This window comes from Tachypleus tridentatus, chromosome 8, assembly GCF_004210375.1.
Source record: "Tachypleus tridentatus isolate NWPU-2018 chromosome 8, ASM421037v1, whole genome shotgun sequence".
Lineage (NCBI taxonomy): Eukaryota > Metazoa > Arthropoda > Merostomata > Xiphosura > Limulidae > Tachypleus > Tachypleus tridentatus.
Genome location: NC_134832.1, coordinates 140,544,051 through 140,561,544, shown reverse-complemented (window position 1 = coordinate 140,561,544; position 17,494 = coordinate 140,544,051). Strand labels below are relative to the sequence as shown.

At 32.9% G+C, this 17,494-nt stretch overlaps 1 protein-coding gene across 5 annotated transcripts in view; it reads right to left on the bottom strand.

The window, feature by feature from the left end:
* cno (adherens junction formation factor afadin) overlaps positions 1-15,735 on the bottom strand; it is a 125,686-nt gene extending 109,951 nt beyond the window's left edge. For 4 of the 5 annotated variants that reach the window (XR_013012984.1, XR_013012985.1, XM_076451786.1 and 1 more), the window contains exon 1: positions 15,411-15,735. Coding sequence is in view for 3 of the 5 variants with exons in the window: in XM_076451786.1 (XP_076307901.1) it covers positions 15,411-15,521 (111 nt within the window). In the remaining 2 variants the exon portion in view is untranslated. Of the gene's footprint in view, positions 1-15,227; positions 15,303-15,410 lie in introns of those variants that run through there. The other variant, XM_076451788.1, reaches the window with a different exon arrangement.
* Positions 15,736-17,494: the final 1,759 nt, after the last annotated feature.

Here is a 17,494-nt window from a genome sequence, read left to right as displayed (position 1 = left end):
TTGTTCTTATCTTTCTTCTTATTTATTTTATTCATTAGTGCCATTAATTGATGGTTCTTAAACCACTAGATAAGTATATTATATTTTAGTTGTGTATACTACTAAACCAACTGACGTATTTTAGTTTGCTACTAATAAAACTAAATCTATAACCTAACACTTCTAAAATATTATCCTAAGGGTTACAATTTTTAGTAACTTCTGTTTTTAAATGTTTTGATAAGGTGAGTCTTAGTGATTTGAATTCATTTATTGTTTATAAAAAAAAACAAAAAACTGTCACTTATTTCACTGTCATGGAAAAATCCATCCCCCAGGGCATTGTCATGAGAGCTTTGAATTTTGTACCACTGTGAATTAGGGGTGCTCCTCAAAGTTCACTAGTTTTAGATAATGAAATATTAAAATGTGTCTGTTTTTTATGTTTATATAAAAATAAATCTGCCATTGTAAGAATTGTTTATCTATAAATATGATTGTGAAAGGGTTAATAACACTATTTAACACAAATTTTGTTCCTGGATAGTATGTGTTATTTCTTAATTGCTTATGCTGTAAAAGTGCAGTAAGCAGCCATTATTCCCTTCAAACTTTGCTTTTGTTACCAGAATAATGAATTTTAAAAATTAACCTATTTTCTATATAAAATTGGACAAATTTGCACATTTTCATTTACATAAGGTCTGAATAAAACAACATATGAATCAAGATTTTCATGTATTTATACTAAAGTTATATAGAAATGTTTAGAAGCGAGTAGTTTTTGAGATTTTCGACTGTAAATCACTTTCACGTATCGGTCCCCAAATATAGTTTCCCATCATGTTTTCGTTATATGCTTCCAGATCACAAAAGCAAAATTTGGAGAGAAAAATAGATCTTTTCCATTTACTTTAGGCATAAGTAATTGGGAAATAACTCTTTCTGCTTAAAAACAAGAAACAAGTAAACATTTTGTTACATAGTGTAATCAATACAGAAGAATGTTTTTGTGTGTGTGCGTGGGGGTTATAATTTCACTGTTAATTACTTTTGTTTTTAAACACACGTACACAGTCTTGAAGATACTCATTAAACTGATATTACACAAATTCTCAGTGTCAGATGAAATATGAAAAATACTTGATGTAAATAAAATCAATGTCACTCAAATACTACGAAGTCATTTGATGACGCAAGCGAAATTCTAGAAGCAGTTGAAAATTCCACTTGCTCGTGCTCAGGTATCAGAAACCAGGTACAGTTCGAACAATCATAGACAAAGTCTAGTCTCAGTGAATTTACATAAATAAGGTTCAGATTTAATTTATATACCACTGAACTTATCAGACTATCTTTTACATAGGTCAAACAAGTAATATCTTAATGCTAAAAGCAAAACAGTAGCTCTCTAAATTTACAAAAGTATCTAACAGTCTTTATGAACTAGAAACAAGATGCAATCTTTAAAAGTTATGGCTTAAATGCTGAAAGCTGGCAAAATAACAGAAACCACAGGTGAAAATTTTAAATAAAAATCACAGGTTGTAGATATTCTTCCCACACTTGAATCTAAAATGGTCATATTAAGAATCTCAAATTTTAAGCCTAATTACAAACTCTTAGATGCTACCCAAAACAATTCATACATGTCTTGGGTTGCCTAAAAGTTAAGAAAAAGCTCCCATATGAAATATTTATACAGAAACTACTATAACATCTTGGGCCTAATGACCAATACAAACATCATACATTAACCAAATTCACAAGTGATAATCACATTTTTTAATCATAACAATAAAAATAAAAATCCTTATCTCAATGGTATCGAGACCAGAAGGCAGTGAACAAACTGTTTAGGAATAATTCACATTCTAATAGTAGCTGCAAAAAAACCAGCTAAAACAAATTAACTATCACAACACATAAGTTTAAATACAACGCTGACCAATGGTGCTTTTTTACATAACAAAGTTTTCATATTATTTTATGAATAACACGTAATGTAAAACATTTGTTATTCTTAAAAAAAAATAATAAAAAACTAGAATTAACTAGGCCTTTATTCTCAACAACTGAAGGAAACAAAGCAGCTAATTACCTTAATAACGTGAATAGTTGTGGGAAGTAACCCACTTACAACGTACCAACTTTTTTTTAACACCAAACCAATTTAGGGTTAAAAGCTAGGCTGTTCTTCAACTCCTTGTTTTCCAGTTTTTGTAGAAATTAGTAAATTTGTTGTTGTTTTCTTTTTTCTAGCATATCTTGTAAGTACTGAGCATAATAAAAGCCAGACTCTGAATCATTACATAAAAACCACGAGCAATATAAAATAAAGATAATATTTTTATTGAGAAATAAGACCGATAGCAACAGCATGTGTTCTGACAAATCCTGTTAGAAAAATGGGATAGACATCTGTAATTAATTCTATATGACTTCTAAACAAATGTTCCATCTTTAGCCTTACAAACTGCATAAACAGCATTTGCAGATTACATCAACTTACCAATATAACTGTTCTAAATTATACTGCCCAGATCACTTCAGTCAGACAATAAATATGTAACTACTATGTAGCATTTTCACACTACATTAACACTTGTGAACTTCATTGTGAACTCTAAAAAATATACAAGTGTAATGAGAAGAGGTCTGTACCTAGAGAGTTCAAAACTTGTGAGGTCCCATTGTGTTCTTCACTTCTGTGCTCTTAAAATATATTTTTGATGAAACAGAAGCTAACGGTTGTGACAAAACATGGAGGTTCTAAACTACTAAGTTTAGCCTATTCTGTATGGATATATTTTCAAAATATCCACGAAAGCATTAGAGAGAAACCTAACTGAAGATCCTTTTAGAAATATGTTGCCATAAATTTTCGCTTATTTGATTTGTAGCACCAGTGAAATGAAGCATAGAATAGCTTTTCTATGAGAAGTAGACTTCTTGGCGGCACGTGTAATTACCAGTAAAATATCTTAAATAAACTTACAAGATATGAATCTATTTCATCTGGACTTTAGTCCATTTTCAGGTTGTTGTTGGTCATAAATATGTTTTAACCAGATTTAAAAAAATAATAAACTTTTTATCTAAAGGCTATATTCAAACGTTTTCATGCAGTACTGGGACTCAATATACGACCTTACGTTTTTCTTAATATTGAAAAACATTTCAAATGAATTTATTATACAACAGACTTGACTTTTAGGTAATGCTAAGTCACGTACATTCCTCTATCCACATGTTTTCAGTTTACACACGCTGAAAACTCGCAAAATTCAGAGCAGATATAATTTTATTACTTTCAAGTTTGTTTGGGACGCTACAAATTACAACGTACTCGTACGTTCAGGTTTTAGAACAGGAGGCAATGTTCTTGAAATTGTAAAAGTAGGTCACCGCACTACTGAGTCCATGTATTCAGACAAACGTAGTTTCTTTTGTTCTCGAGTCAACAGTTTCTTTACCCTCTGAAGTGTTCCGAAGTAGTTTTTTTTTATATTAGTAATCTAAAACGGGAAATAATCACTTCTGAGCTTTTGTTTATTACGCTTTGTACTGTACTGCCCACATGCCAATATTTATGTGCATTGGTAATACGTAATAACTTTAAATAACATTATAAGATTACGAAACTAACAATACGACATTTTCTGTCATCAATACATTAAAAAAACAAAATAAAAAGCACAGACCCGTACTCCCATTTTATTTGACAGCAGGGCGCTCTATCCCCAGTTGATTTCATCAGAAATTAAACAGGAAACTATATCGAAACAATACTAAAACGCTGAAACTTCACGCGCCTATAAGCCTTACCCCTGAATCTTTCAACGCGTTGCTCCTAGCAACGCCTCAGAATAAAAGAATTACAGATGTATTGCCAGTAATAATGTAGCTGGTGATCAACTAATGTATTTTTTATACGTAAGTATGTGTACAGATATCGAAAAAAAGCGTCTATCATAATGGTGATTACACATTTCAAAGACCTTCTTTGTATGTTTTTCTTTTATGTACCTGTGCTAAGAGAAGTTAAAAGTAACGTTGCGCAAGGAAACTTCAAAAGCAGACAATATTTAACCCTCCACAGAACATAATAAAACGTATTTTTGTACACGTTTCAATATGTGTGTGTGTGTGTGTGTGTGTTTTAATGTCTTTTTTTTTTTTTCAAATTTAGTCAAGAAAATATCCCCACTGGAAAAAGTATACGAAACATACATACACGATTCACATATCACAAATATGATATCACAGTATTAATAATTAAAACCAGACATCTTTTCTTCTTAAAGGTCAGTCATATTTCTACGAACTCCTATTTTTCTGGGCTGAATAGAATTCGGGACTTTTCGCACCCAAGACATCTCTTTTGTCGACTGAACTGAAATGTTAAACCCGCTAGCTGTTACTAGTAATGCAGACTAGAATAACTTATGAAATGTTCATCCTGTGCACTCATCACGGTTTCATTTTTGTTTGTAAATCAACATTTATACCTCTTCCTAGCGGTGTACTTAGGCTCCTACGTTTCGTGCTGTACTGTGCAATGACTATAAAAAGTACCTTGAGATATTTATACGAATGTTGTTTATCTAAACGTGAAAGATTTGATAAGTATTTTCCTGAAAGGAAGTGATTACTAGGGGGTGTGTCGCACTGTCGAGTTAATAAATATTTAAATTTAAAATGTATTATTACATTTTTATCTCTCCTTGAAGTATAATCTAAATAAGTGGTGTTTTATCATTTAAAACATTTTACGTTATCTTGTTTTCCAATTTAAAACTTGGGGCTGTTATTATGCTTCGAAATCATGAGTATCTGAAAAAGTTTTTCTTGTCTTCATTCTGTATTTAAGACAAATACTACTAAGGCTGTCGTCCCTAATATCGAACTTGCTAGAAGGAAAACAGCCAGCGAGCACCACCTTCCAACGGACCATCCAATGTTATGGGGTTAAAACTGCTACTCTCACTCGAACTTTGCTCGGCTACTCCGAAATCCAGAAGTGGTGTTTAGACCCATTTAAATAATCTTCGACGTTAAATGCTTTGTTTGTTTGTTTTGGAATTTCGCACAAAGCTACTCGAGGGCTATCTGTGCTAGCCGTCCCTAATTTAGCAGTGTAAGACTAGAAGGAATGCAGCTAGTCATCACCACCCACCGCCAACTCTTGGGCTACTCTTTTACCAACGAATAGTGGGATTGACCGTAACATTATAACGCCCCCACGGCTGGGAGGGCGAGCATGTTTAGCGCGACGCAACGTTAAATGCATTCGCACAAATTACCAGGCGTTGGTGGATGTGTATATCCTCAAAGAAAATTAATTTAACTTGGGATTTATGCATTTTCTGGTTTCGTTTAAAAATATAACTCGGAAGACCATCGAAATGAAGTTTTTATACGTTGTTAGTAATAAATGGATCTTAGTTTTTAAATACTTGCTAAAACAGGTTCAACGTGACAGATAAATAGCTGCACTGTTACCAATGTTCACAACTTCTCTAAAATACTTGTCACCCAGTTTCGACGGAAAACAAATTAATATATTTCGTCATTTTAACAAAAGCTGACCGATACTATTCGACATACTTCTGATAATTTCGTAAATATAACGTGGCAAATATAATCTATTTCGTAAACACTTCACGTACGAGTCGCACGTATGTAACTGATATATTCGAAATCCAATTACATATCATTTTTTTTTATGTTTAATAGTAATTTATCACTAGTGCTCTTGCTCAAATATATATTTATAGAGATGTTTTCTGTTAATTTCGAGCAAAGCTACACGAGGGCTATCTGCGCTAGTAGTCCCTAATTTAGCAGTGTAAGACTAGAGGGAATGCAGCTAGTCATCACCACCCACCGCCAACTCTGAGGCTACTCTTTTACCAGCGAATAGTGGGATTGACCGTCACATTATAATGTCCCCACGGCTAAAGGGCGACCATGTTTGGTGCGACAGGGATTCGAACCCGCAACCCTCAGATTACGAGTCAAACGCCTTGACCCACCTGGCCATTCCGGGCATATTTATAAAGGGACATCAATAGTGATTTCTCAAAATCAGCTTTAATCAAAGAAAGTACAAATGCTTTGGATTGTTTCGGATTTCACGCAAAGCTACACGAGGGTTCTCTGCGCTAGCCGTCCCTAATGTAGCAGCGTAAGACTAGAGGGAAAACGTCTAGTCATCACCACTCTTGGGCTACTCTTACTAGCCAATAGTGGGGCTCACCGTCACATTTATAACGCCCCCAAGGTTGATCATGTTTGATGTGACGGGTATTCGAACCCGCGGCCCACAGACTACGAGTCAAGTGCCTTAACCACCAGACCACGCCGGGCCCAGTAGAAATTATTGCCTAATATAAATAACCCATCACCCATTACCAATGCCACATCGCTAGAACATTTTTTACGTGATTACTTGGGAAGAACTTCCAGAAATTCGTCATTTACGAACGACGTTGAATATTGTTTTTAACAGCTTGGGCCTTTTTGAAAGATAAACGTGGTTAACTTTATTCTGGATATTGTAGTTTTCTTATAAAACAAATTTGCATATCGTACGTGTCCAGTAACATAAACATATTACAGCATTTTGTTTCCATATTTTACAATTTATAGCTCAAACTAACGAAATAATTTCCGATTGTTCAAGCATACATACAGAGTAAAACAATGTATGTCGTACGTAATAAGTTCAATTAATAAAGAGTTAATTGTTGTCAGACTGTATTCGCAGCAATTATGGTATAGGTGAATGAGCGCTGTTTTAAATTGGTTTGTTATTTGTTTACGTCATTAGATAAAATCACTATATAAGGTTATTATTATATACACTGTTGATGTACTAATCGTTCTAATCGACATTTGTTGAAGTGCACAAAACACAGTATGGATCGCAGTTTTTTGGTGTTTTTGCGCGCGTTTTCTTTTATATTGTTTTAATGTCGTTGTTCCTGGTAGATAAATATAGGTTGGACTTAAAGATCATGAAATTTTGTTTGACTTATTTTTAGACGAAGTTTGATGAAATACACGTAGTTGTTAAAAGTGATAAAATTTACAACAGAAAATCGAAGAGACAGGACTTTTACAGTTGGTAGTTAAACAAATATAACGCAAAATATCTGACGACTTTAAGAAAAGCCTATATTAACACACGATTCTGATTTCATACAGACCAGAGCTCTTCTTGGGAATTTTTTCAACTGCACAGTTATATTTTAACTTTATTTTGTAACGCATGGCGCCTTATTGCACTTCACATACACACAGTCCGAGTAAAAAAATATTCCAAAAATGAAGAATATTCTGGAAAATACATTTATTTATCAACCTATGGATTATAATTTTATAATTTAAGTATGCTTTTAATATTTATCCACTTGAATTTACTTATATGGATGAGCTTTCAACTACACAAATTATTTTTACACGTGCATAACATGTGGTCAACTTCAACACCAGGAAACATTCCTGATATAGACTGGTTTCAGACGCAATCAATTTGTGTCTTACACAAAATGGCGTTTATCATGGGTTTATGAACCTCTATAACCGAGTTGAGAATTTAAATATCATGTATCAAGTATTAGAACGAGTTTTAAGAAAATATGAGGAAATACGAATATATTTGCCTTTTCCCCAGTCTAATGGGCTGAATGAGGCCTAGTTGCTAGCGTACCGGTCTACTGATAAAAGGATTCGAATAGAAATAACATTGAACTAAACCAATGTTGTTGTTTTTTTGTTTTTTTACTGTCCCTGGTTAAATAACTAAGTTAATTACCAAGACTGGGTTGGATACTACTGAACAAGTTCCTCACTCTCAGCCGTGGGGTGGGGGGTTAAAAAAAATAGTTATAAGTTCTGACTTTCCATTCACAGAGCCGTGCAAAGCCGTTGTTGTATCGCGCTCTGTTGATTTGTTGTCTTCCTTATATTTAGTGCATTTCAAAATTAAGGACACTTGTGTCGCGCAAGGTGCCCTTTATTTGAACATCTCGTTTTACAAACAACCTCAGTTTATTAACTCTACTTTGGGAAAGAGTGGAGGAAACGCTTATTCACATACGCCGAAATGTAAACGAATTTCATCATTTCTCTTATCGTAAATATGTTATCCAAAATTAAACTCTGCTATTGGTGGTCCTAAACATGTATTTCAATACTGCAAGACGAGCGACTGGTCTCACAATAACGAGTGCAATATTTTTGTTTTGCTTGCAAGAATATTACGGCTTGCTACAACAAAATATGCACTGAAGGAGATAATTTTAGGTAAAGTATTACCTTTACGAATATAAATAATGTTACGTTCTATTTATACTAAGTATATTGGGGACCGGATGAGCGTATCGTAAATCTGAGATAAAGGACTAGTTGTCATTTGCCGACACAGGAAGTAAAATTGCACCTTAAAGTGAAAAAACAAAAAGAAAGTCAACTTTTACATTCCAATTCTTAAGAAAAATGGAGGCATATAAAAAGCAACACAGATGTGTAATATGAACCTTTTTTTATGAACTGATTTAAAAGTTATTCAGAACGTAGTAAAGAAAGGCGCGTGTAGCTGGTAATATCGTTTTGTAGGTGTGTATCCACCACCCTCTTCAGGTTTTCAAATGCGAGATATACTTGCATTGCAAAATTTCGTAAAATATTGTATCTTTGATTTTTATCTTTACATGGTCTTCTCAGCAACTGTGCTAACTGTATTGGTGTATTTAATTACCACGGAAATAAATTAGACTACAGTTCTATGTCGTGCGTGTCGCTTTTTAATTATACATTTGTGACGTACAAGAAATTAATGCTTACACTTGGAATTTGTGAGTAGTGTATTAAAACGAATCGACGAAAATATAGTGCAAGACAGCTCTTCAAGAACTTTTCCAGAAATCAGTCTGCCTGTCCGTTATTTCTGAGGTAATTTAAAGTAGAAAATTGTCACTGAGGCTGAGTTCATTCCTTGTTGCTGTTGTACTGAATTTTAAGATACGGGACTTGCCCAGTAGATCTTTTTAGCGTCAGTCGGGAGCACATACCTTCAAGCTCTAGTAAGTCCAGTTACTTAACTGAGAACTTCTAAAAAAACAAACTAATTTTAATGCAAAAAATACTGAAACCTCAATATCTTTTTCACAAGTATTGATATACGAAATTGTTAGTAAATGCCAGTTCATTTTAATGTGAGCGTAATGACATTTTGTTATACTCGTTTTCATATATTTAACGAAATTTTTTTATACAAACGAATTCGTAACAAAATTGTAAGATCCCAAACCACGATGAAAGGTGGTGTACTTTTTACTGCAAACGTTTTGGTCACTTCACAGTATCAACGGTCCAAGTCAAGGATCTAAAACCAATTATGCAATTAGTCCGAGTAAAGCGAAATTCTGTCAAGAGCACATGTCGTATCTTATATATGTGTATATATATAAAGAACGTACAGACCTGTACATCAGTTGTTGTTTTTTTTTTTTTTCGCGGCTTCGTTGAATAAAATCTACATTCTAAATCGGACATAAAATATCACGAAAAATTGTTTACCATATCGTCAACAAATAGAAAGCATTTCACCTCGCTTTAATGTTAGACTGTGTTTACGTCATAGACATGATAGGAGACAACGCCCTAATGTCACTTAGTTTACAGAAAAACAAACGAATGACAAGCTTCTACCACAGAAGCTAGCTTGGTAGTTTTCTTATCAGTTCTAAATAACAGTTAAATTGTTCGCCAAATACATTTTTTGAAGCATTTATTTTATTGTTATTTTCATCCAAACATTATTCAATATGTTATATAAACGATACGACATATACTGAATACTGCGTTTTTGATGCTTGAAAGAGACGGAAAAACAAAACGAGAGGTTTAATATAACAAGATAAACAGTTGAGCTGGCAAGTGTTAATACACAACACTGCTATAGAACACAAGTTAGTCTAAGAATATAATGAAGAATTGCAGATGGCTGATGCCGTTTTAAACTAACCCTTTACTTAAATGTTTAATAAGAAACCGACAGAACGAACAAATTAATTCACAATAAAATAACAACAGCCAAAGTCTTTATTTTTGTTGCTGTTCTAAATAATCACATCGTTTGGACCCATAGTATGGGAAGACTTATCTATTGGGTAAGTTATTTTGAAACAATAATCCATCAGTTGCTTTCATCCTAACACCTGTATAGGTGATGTTAGATATTCAGCAAAGTTTGAATATGTAGGCCTATCTTTTAAAAAGGTGTAGGCAAGGAAAATGATCATTTGAAAATAAAATGAACAAGTTTTACCTAAAAGGTATTAGTGATCTATTCAATGAATAAATATATGAAGTTGTTGTCATGAGAACCATGACGAAAGATTTCAAAGAACATTTACTATCTTAAAATACCGTAAGTGAACATCTTTTTTTTTCAATACTACTTTTAACTACAGTTGGAAGTTTCAGAATTCATTGTTGTTGGTAATTACCTCTGTGGTCTTATTTCCAAACATAAGACTAAAATTTCTGTCTAAATATATCAACTGTAATGTTTGGAAATAAGAAAAAAAAATATGTAAATACAGGAAAAACTTGGGGACTGATCAAACACAACATGCTATTGTAAAAACTTTAAAACTCGGGAATTCAGATTACAGAGTAACTTAAGACAAAGGATATTCTATTAGTTTCAATGTGAATATTAACAGCAACAGTTTGAATATCTTCGAAATTTTACAGAAAATACTTGTTAATTCCAGGATTTTTATCCAAATAGGGAATACTCTTAATACATATTAAAATTACCTAAATACTTTAAAAGATGGAAGGTTTTAACACTTTGCTTTAGTACGGCCAATTTCTTTGTTTTGACAAACAATGGAACATCGATTATATTCCAGTACACTTGACTGTTACAGACCATTGCTGAAAGGACATTAATTATAATGGAACATATCACACCAACTGCACTGAAGAATAAAAGTAATGCACATATTTTTTAAGAAAAAGAAAGGGTATTTATAAAGCTTGAAGATTATTAGTTTCATTAAACAAGCTGAAAAAAAAACAAAAAACTTATGAAATTCTGTGTTCCAACTGGAAATTCATTCTAAAACACTGCCTATAAAATATTATTAGAAAAGAAAACAACAAAGTATAAGAGATTACAATCTTTCACAACAGAGAACAAAGAGGTTTATTGAAACAAACAGAAAGCTACTGTTAATAGAAATGAAGGCTCTCACCAAATCAACTTTAACTTCAAGTTTCTTTATGCTTAAATAAACTGAAAAAAAAAAGAGTAAATACCAGTATTCCTTCACAATATACCAAAGGAATCAGCGTTTTCCAGATACAGAATAAAAAAAATTTCAAAAATGATCAATTTAAAGTAGGCAGGAACTTTACTTTGATTCTATTTGAGCTGACTAGCAGCTGCTTAAGAGAAGACTAAGAAACCTCTTGAGACTATTCTAAGACAGCATGTCAAGGATCTACAGGAAGATAACTTAGACCTTGTTCTAGTACCAAGAAGGGTAAAGCTGGATATGTTACTATAAAAAAGTATCTTGAGTACTTGAAACAATAACATTATCCCAGATATAATTAAGAACTACATCCCTGGCTGTGGGAAACATAATTTTAAAAAAACTGTCATGTAACGTAACGAAGAATGTTAATATATCACGTTAGTCTTCCAGTCAAAGAAACTTATTAGTTTAATGAAGCTACAGAAAAGTAACATATTCAAAATATTTTTGTTAGAAAGATAATCCTATTTCTAAATAGGTAATCAGAAGAATAAATTAAGGAAATAAAAAATATCAGGCTAACTTGGAAGATGCCGGGGTCTGTCGGAATACACGAAAAATAGGAAACTCCTTGTACCAAAAAGACTATGAAATTCTCTTAGCTCATATTACATTTGATGTAAAGAACTTTTTTAGGGCTTACGTAAAGATAACACTTCTTCTTTAAGAGGTTCTGATAGGAAACATGCTATGACGGAAAGAACCAAGTATTAAGTGTTCACCAACTACTTCACCCTGTTCTTAATAATAGGGAAAGAATACGAGTTTTCTAATCTAACCAATTTCAATAATAACAAGAAATTTTGTTATTAAAAAATCTCCTCAGAATGAAGTTCCCAGCCCCAACAGGTTATCTCTCAAACCCCTGAAAAGGATCAGTTGGAAGTACTTCCATTTCTATCTTCAAATCACTTGAAGCTGGAGATGTTTGCTAATAAAGTATTCAAACACTGTTGATAAAATCCTTATTCAAAAATTTAAAAAAACTTTGAGAGGAAACATTCTACATATTGTAAAATGGAAGGGCTATTTAACTTCTATTGTCAGAAAAGTATTAGAACGCATTACAAACACACCTGAAGGAGAAAACTTGGAAAACAAACAACACTTAATATTAAAACAGCTGTGAGCATAGTTTCAAAGAAAGGGATTTCCCATTTAACCACCTTACTGAAATTTTTCCATAGTGTTAGACCAGGTCAAACAAAGGAAATTTAAGGATTTTCAATGTTGAGGTATGTAATTTTATGTACTAAGGGGTTGAAGAATTGAAAAAATCTTGAATCTTTTCACCGAGTGTTTTTTCTTGTCAAGATAGGAATAAATAAGAATTCCGATATAAATTTTCTAAAGAGGATTGTTTAACATGGCCTATAACTTGCAATATTTCATTTAAAATAAGTGTGTAGAGTTTTGGTTCCATTACTACAGAAGAAGTAAACAGATCAAAGTTCTATTTTCCAGGTACACAATGTCACTTTCAGACATCAACAAAAATAAGTTTAAATTTTTGTATGTAATGTTTATATGTACAGAATTCATTATCATCCTTTTACAACTGTAATATAAAATATCTATCATCCACTTCTGTAACACATCACTGGAAAAAATAATTTGCCAAAATGTATGTAATGGAATACCATTATTTAAAGTATGTTACAATAGGTATTTTTGAAAACAATAATAAAATACTTGCTCCAAAACAACTGGTCATCCCTAGATTGCTAAGCCTCTTCGTGAATTTTCATAACTATTAAATTGTAAATTTCACTGCAGGATCTTTCCCATAATTAAAAGAAACTGGGACAAATAGTCCTTCACTAGTTTTAGGACTCTTACTAACACTGGACTTTAAATCTTAAATAGTCAACTATTTTAAATACACGTTTTGAGTGTGTGTTTTTCTCAGCTAAATTCATACAGGAACTGGCCCTAGTTTAATATCAAAACTTGCAGAAATTCCTAAGAATTTATAATATCTTGCTTATGTAACTTATTTTGTTTAATCCTTTCTACACATAAGTAAATCACCATCTCAACAAAATCCGAGTAAAAGGGCAACTATTAATGTGGGATATTTGCTAGTAAAAATATGGTACTCCACAATTTTGATTGAATTTAAGAAGTTTTTCACCATCAGCTCAACCTTTGAATGATATCTTCCTTTTGAGTTTGAGAACCATAAGGTATAATGTCACTGGAACCCACACTTATCAGTTCTGATAACACTATATTCCATTTATCCTCTTACAATCTTTGTAAGAGAAAACCTACATATTTAGTCAATTTCAACCTTGTATTTCATATAAGCTCTATAGACATAAGTAATTGGAAAATAGATCTGTAATAGTCGAGATAATAACCAAACAATTAGAGATCATTGTCCTATCAGTTGAAAACCATCACCATAAGTGATGTTAGTAAAATAATCATTCATTAACATGGAATATTTTGCTTTAATTTAGCCAGCAGCGAGACAAAAGATAAATTGATACTCGAGTGGTGTTCCAACTATATACAATAACTATTTGAACTTCTTGACATACTGCTTTGCTGACTACAGTAATAGAAACACCCACAACAATGTTTCTCAAGTCTGATGAAATACTTCTACTTGTAGTCTACAGATTAATGTCCTGTACTTTCCATTTGAACATTTCACACCTTATTGATGTACCTTAAGATACTACACATTATAATCATATTATTCCCTATAGTTGTTCCCCCCCCCAAGTTCTTGAACCTACCTCACAATCCCTTTCTTATCAGATACTGAATTATTGATTAAAACATGTTGTGTCCATTATCCTACACTAATTTATATAGTATTTTTGAAAATCATTTAACTTTTACACTTAGCCAAAATTTAACTTTTTGGGAAATAATATTTATGAATATTTTTAAATACCCATGACACATATCATTAACTGTCATTGTTTCTAATTCCAGCTATATTAGTATATGAATTTATGAGATGCTGAATACCCTGCAACTTGTTAAATATTTATATATTTTTTTGTAAACACTAATGATGCTTTGTAACTCATTGTTTTTCTAATAGTCAACCCATGTTTACTACTTCCATTATTTGTACATAATATCAAATATAAGTGTCCACATGTACCGACCTAATTGTAAAAATAAAAATTCTCTTTCAATACATAACATCTATAAAATTAACTATGGTGAAAAATTTCAGTTAAAAGAAATATTCACATCTTAAACCAACATACTTTAACTTGTCAAAACAATTTAAGCTGCTTTTTCACGTAATAATAAACTATAGTATTAGTAATAGCAATTCTGGTTGAGTAGTCAGCATGCAAGGCTACAAACAGAAGTTGCTATGGTTTCTAGGCGACCCCAGACTCGAGTGCTTTCGAATAGTTAGTTCACTATTCTTCATTCTAATTTTTTTGCTTTCCTTTATTCACTATTCTTGTTCAGGAGAACAAGAAGAGAAGTGAACCATTCGAAAGCGATCGACTTTTTGGTCTCTCTTAAAAAACTACTAATAATAGTGATAACTCTAAAACAGTTTGCGAAATAGTTTAAGTAGTGCGTCAATATTACAAATACCATAACTAATATCCGCGAAAACCCATTCTACCTTTACAAATTTCACACAAAACGAGCAATTACAGCTTACAATTGCAAGTGATACTTTACCGCGTTCGTAGTTACCGAGTTGAAATTATTTTTCTCCTAGCTTACCACTATTTATAAAATTTATAAAATAACTTGAAATATGAACGACATTTCACGATTATCCTACGCAAGACGTCATCGTCAGTCTACAAGTTTTACATTTTTTCAGCGACATTGGTTTTAATATTCAGACTGTCCCCTCAACCGAATGGAGGTTGCTCGCTTCCTCCGCCGGCAATCAGCCCTACGTTAGCCTACCTGTTTCCTTTGCCTTCGGGTCATAGCCCACCTGCGCCATCTTGATTTCAAACTCTTCATGTTGTAACTTAATAATATTACTTAAAACAATTAATTCTTTTAAATAACTTATTAATTATGAAATCAAGAGTTAAGAATCATAACACTCGACATGACGATGAAATCTAATCTTAGCAACGTTACCTCATTGGGCTCACTGAGTGCAAATAAGTCCAGTCGATTTGCATTCCACTGGGCAATAATATTCCGTAAGTTTTTAAGCTCTTCTGCTTTTCGATCTCTTTCACTATCCATGTTGGTGTGTGGCTGGATTTACCAATTCGTATAAAACATTCATTCAACCACCATGTTTAATACAGTGCAGTCTTGCTTTTGTTGAAGAGTAATGACAATGATTGGCCTTCAAATCTCTATTTACAAGTCTCTTTCAAACCACTACACTGAGAAACACGTTAAACGAATCCGCCCATGTTCCATACTCACACAACCACACAGCGTTGGTGAATGTATTACAGATCTTGCGCATGTAAATATGCGTCACAGTATTAGCTATTCCGATTGGCTGCAGGAGAAAACGTGTTTTGGAAGAATACCTATCACCGGAACCGGTATAATTAATTTTTTTGCACGTTTCGTTACTGATATTCGAGTAAAAATACCACAGATACGAGAATTTCGATAATATTATTAATGATAATACAAATAATGTTTGAATTTCGATACCATATAGGAATCTCTGAGAACGTGGTAGAAGAAAGGAGAGCTGTTGAAATTTTGAAACTAACTAATAGAAAGTTTTGTATGACAATTGTTCGATCCATCATTGAAGAAACTTTTAAACTCGTGTTTCCGATAACATAGTTTTTATTAACCTTGAACTGGTGCCATTTAAAACGTCTGCTACAACAAAATAATATAAACACTGATACTATTTATTTTATCGTCACTCTCTATTTGAATTTAAAATTTTCAATTTATGAACTCGGTCTATTCACTTTTCCTCAAGTAATAAAATTATCCGATGTTTCGTTTGTTTGTTTTGTAATTAAGCACATGGCCCGGCATGGCCAGGTGAGTTAAGGCGTTCGACTCGTAATCTTAGGGTCGCAGGTTCGAATCCCGGTCGCATCAAAGATGCTCGCCCTTTCAGTCGTGGGGTCGTTATAAAGTAACGATAAATCCCACTATTAGTTGGTAAAATAGTAGCCCAAGAGTTGGCGATGGTTGGTGGTGACTAGCTGCCTTCCCTCTAGTCTTACACTGCTAAATTAGGGACGGCTAGCACAGATAGCCCTCGAGTAGCTTTGTGCGAAATTCAAAAACAAACAAACAATTAAGCACAAACTACACACTGGGTTATCGGTGCTCTGCCTACCACAGGTGTTGAAATCCGATTTCTATCATTATAAGTCCCCAAACATACTGTCGTGTCAGTGAGTAGCTTTATGTTTCATTCAGAGTGTTCATTGCTGTATGTGTACGATACTTCTTCCAACCTGTTTATTTTTTAATGTTTATAAGTGTGTAATATTTCTAATGACTCAAGAAAAGCACTAACGGACTTTGAACGAAATCCCACTGGCTCAGCATTAAGTCTGAAAGTTTATAAAGCTAAAAAATGTGCTTTCAATACCCATGGTGGGCACAGCATAGATAGCCCATTGTGTAGTTAGCTTTACAGTTAACAAGAGAGAAAAATCTTCAAAAGAAGGCTTCCAGCTTTAAGTAGATGTGATTTTGTATGTTAGTGTACTCTTTATAAAAACACCAACTGTATGTTAGTGTACTCGTTATAAAAACACCAACTGTATGTTAGTGTACTCTTTATAAAAACACCAACTGTATGTTAGTGTACTCTTTATAAAAACACCAACTGTATGTTAGTGTACTCGTTATAAAAACACCAACTGTATGTTAGTGTACTCTTTATAAAAACACCAACTGTATGTTAGTGTACTCTTTATAAAAACACCAACTGTATGTTAGTGTACTCGTTATAAAAACACCAACTGTATGTTAGTGTACTCTTTATAAAAACACCAACTGTATGTTAGTGTACTCTTTATAAAAACACCAACTGTATGTTAGTGTACTCTTTATAAAACACCAACTGTATGTTAGTGTACTCTTTATAAAAACACCAACTGTATGTTAGTGTACTCTTTATAAAAAACACCAACTGTATGTTAGTGTACTCTTTATAAAAACACCAACTGTATGTTAGTGTACTCTTTATAAAAACACCAACTGTATGTTAGTGTACTCTT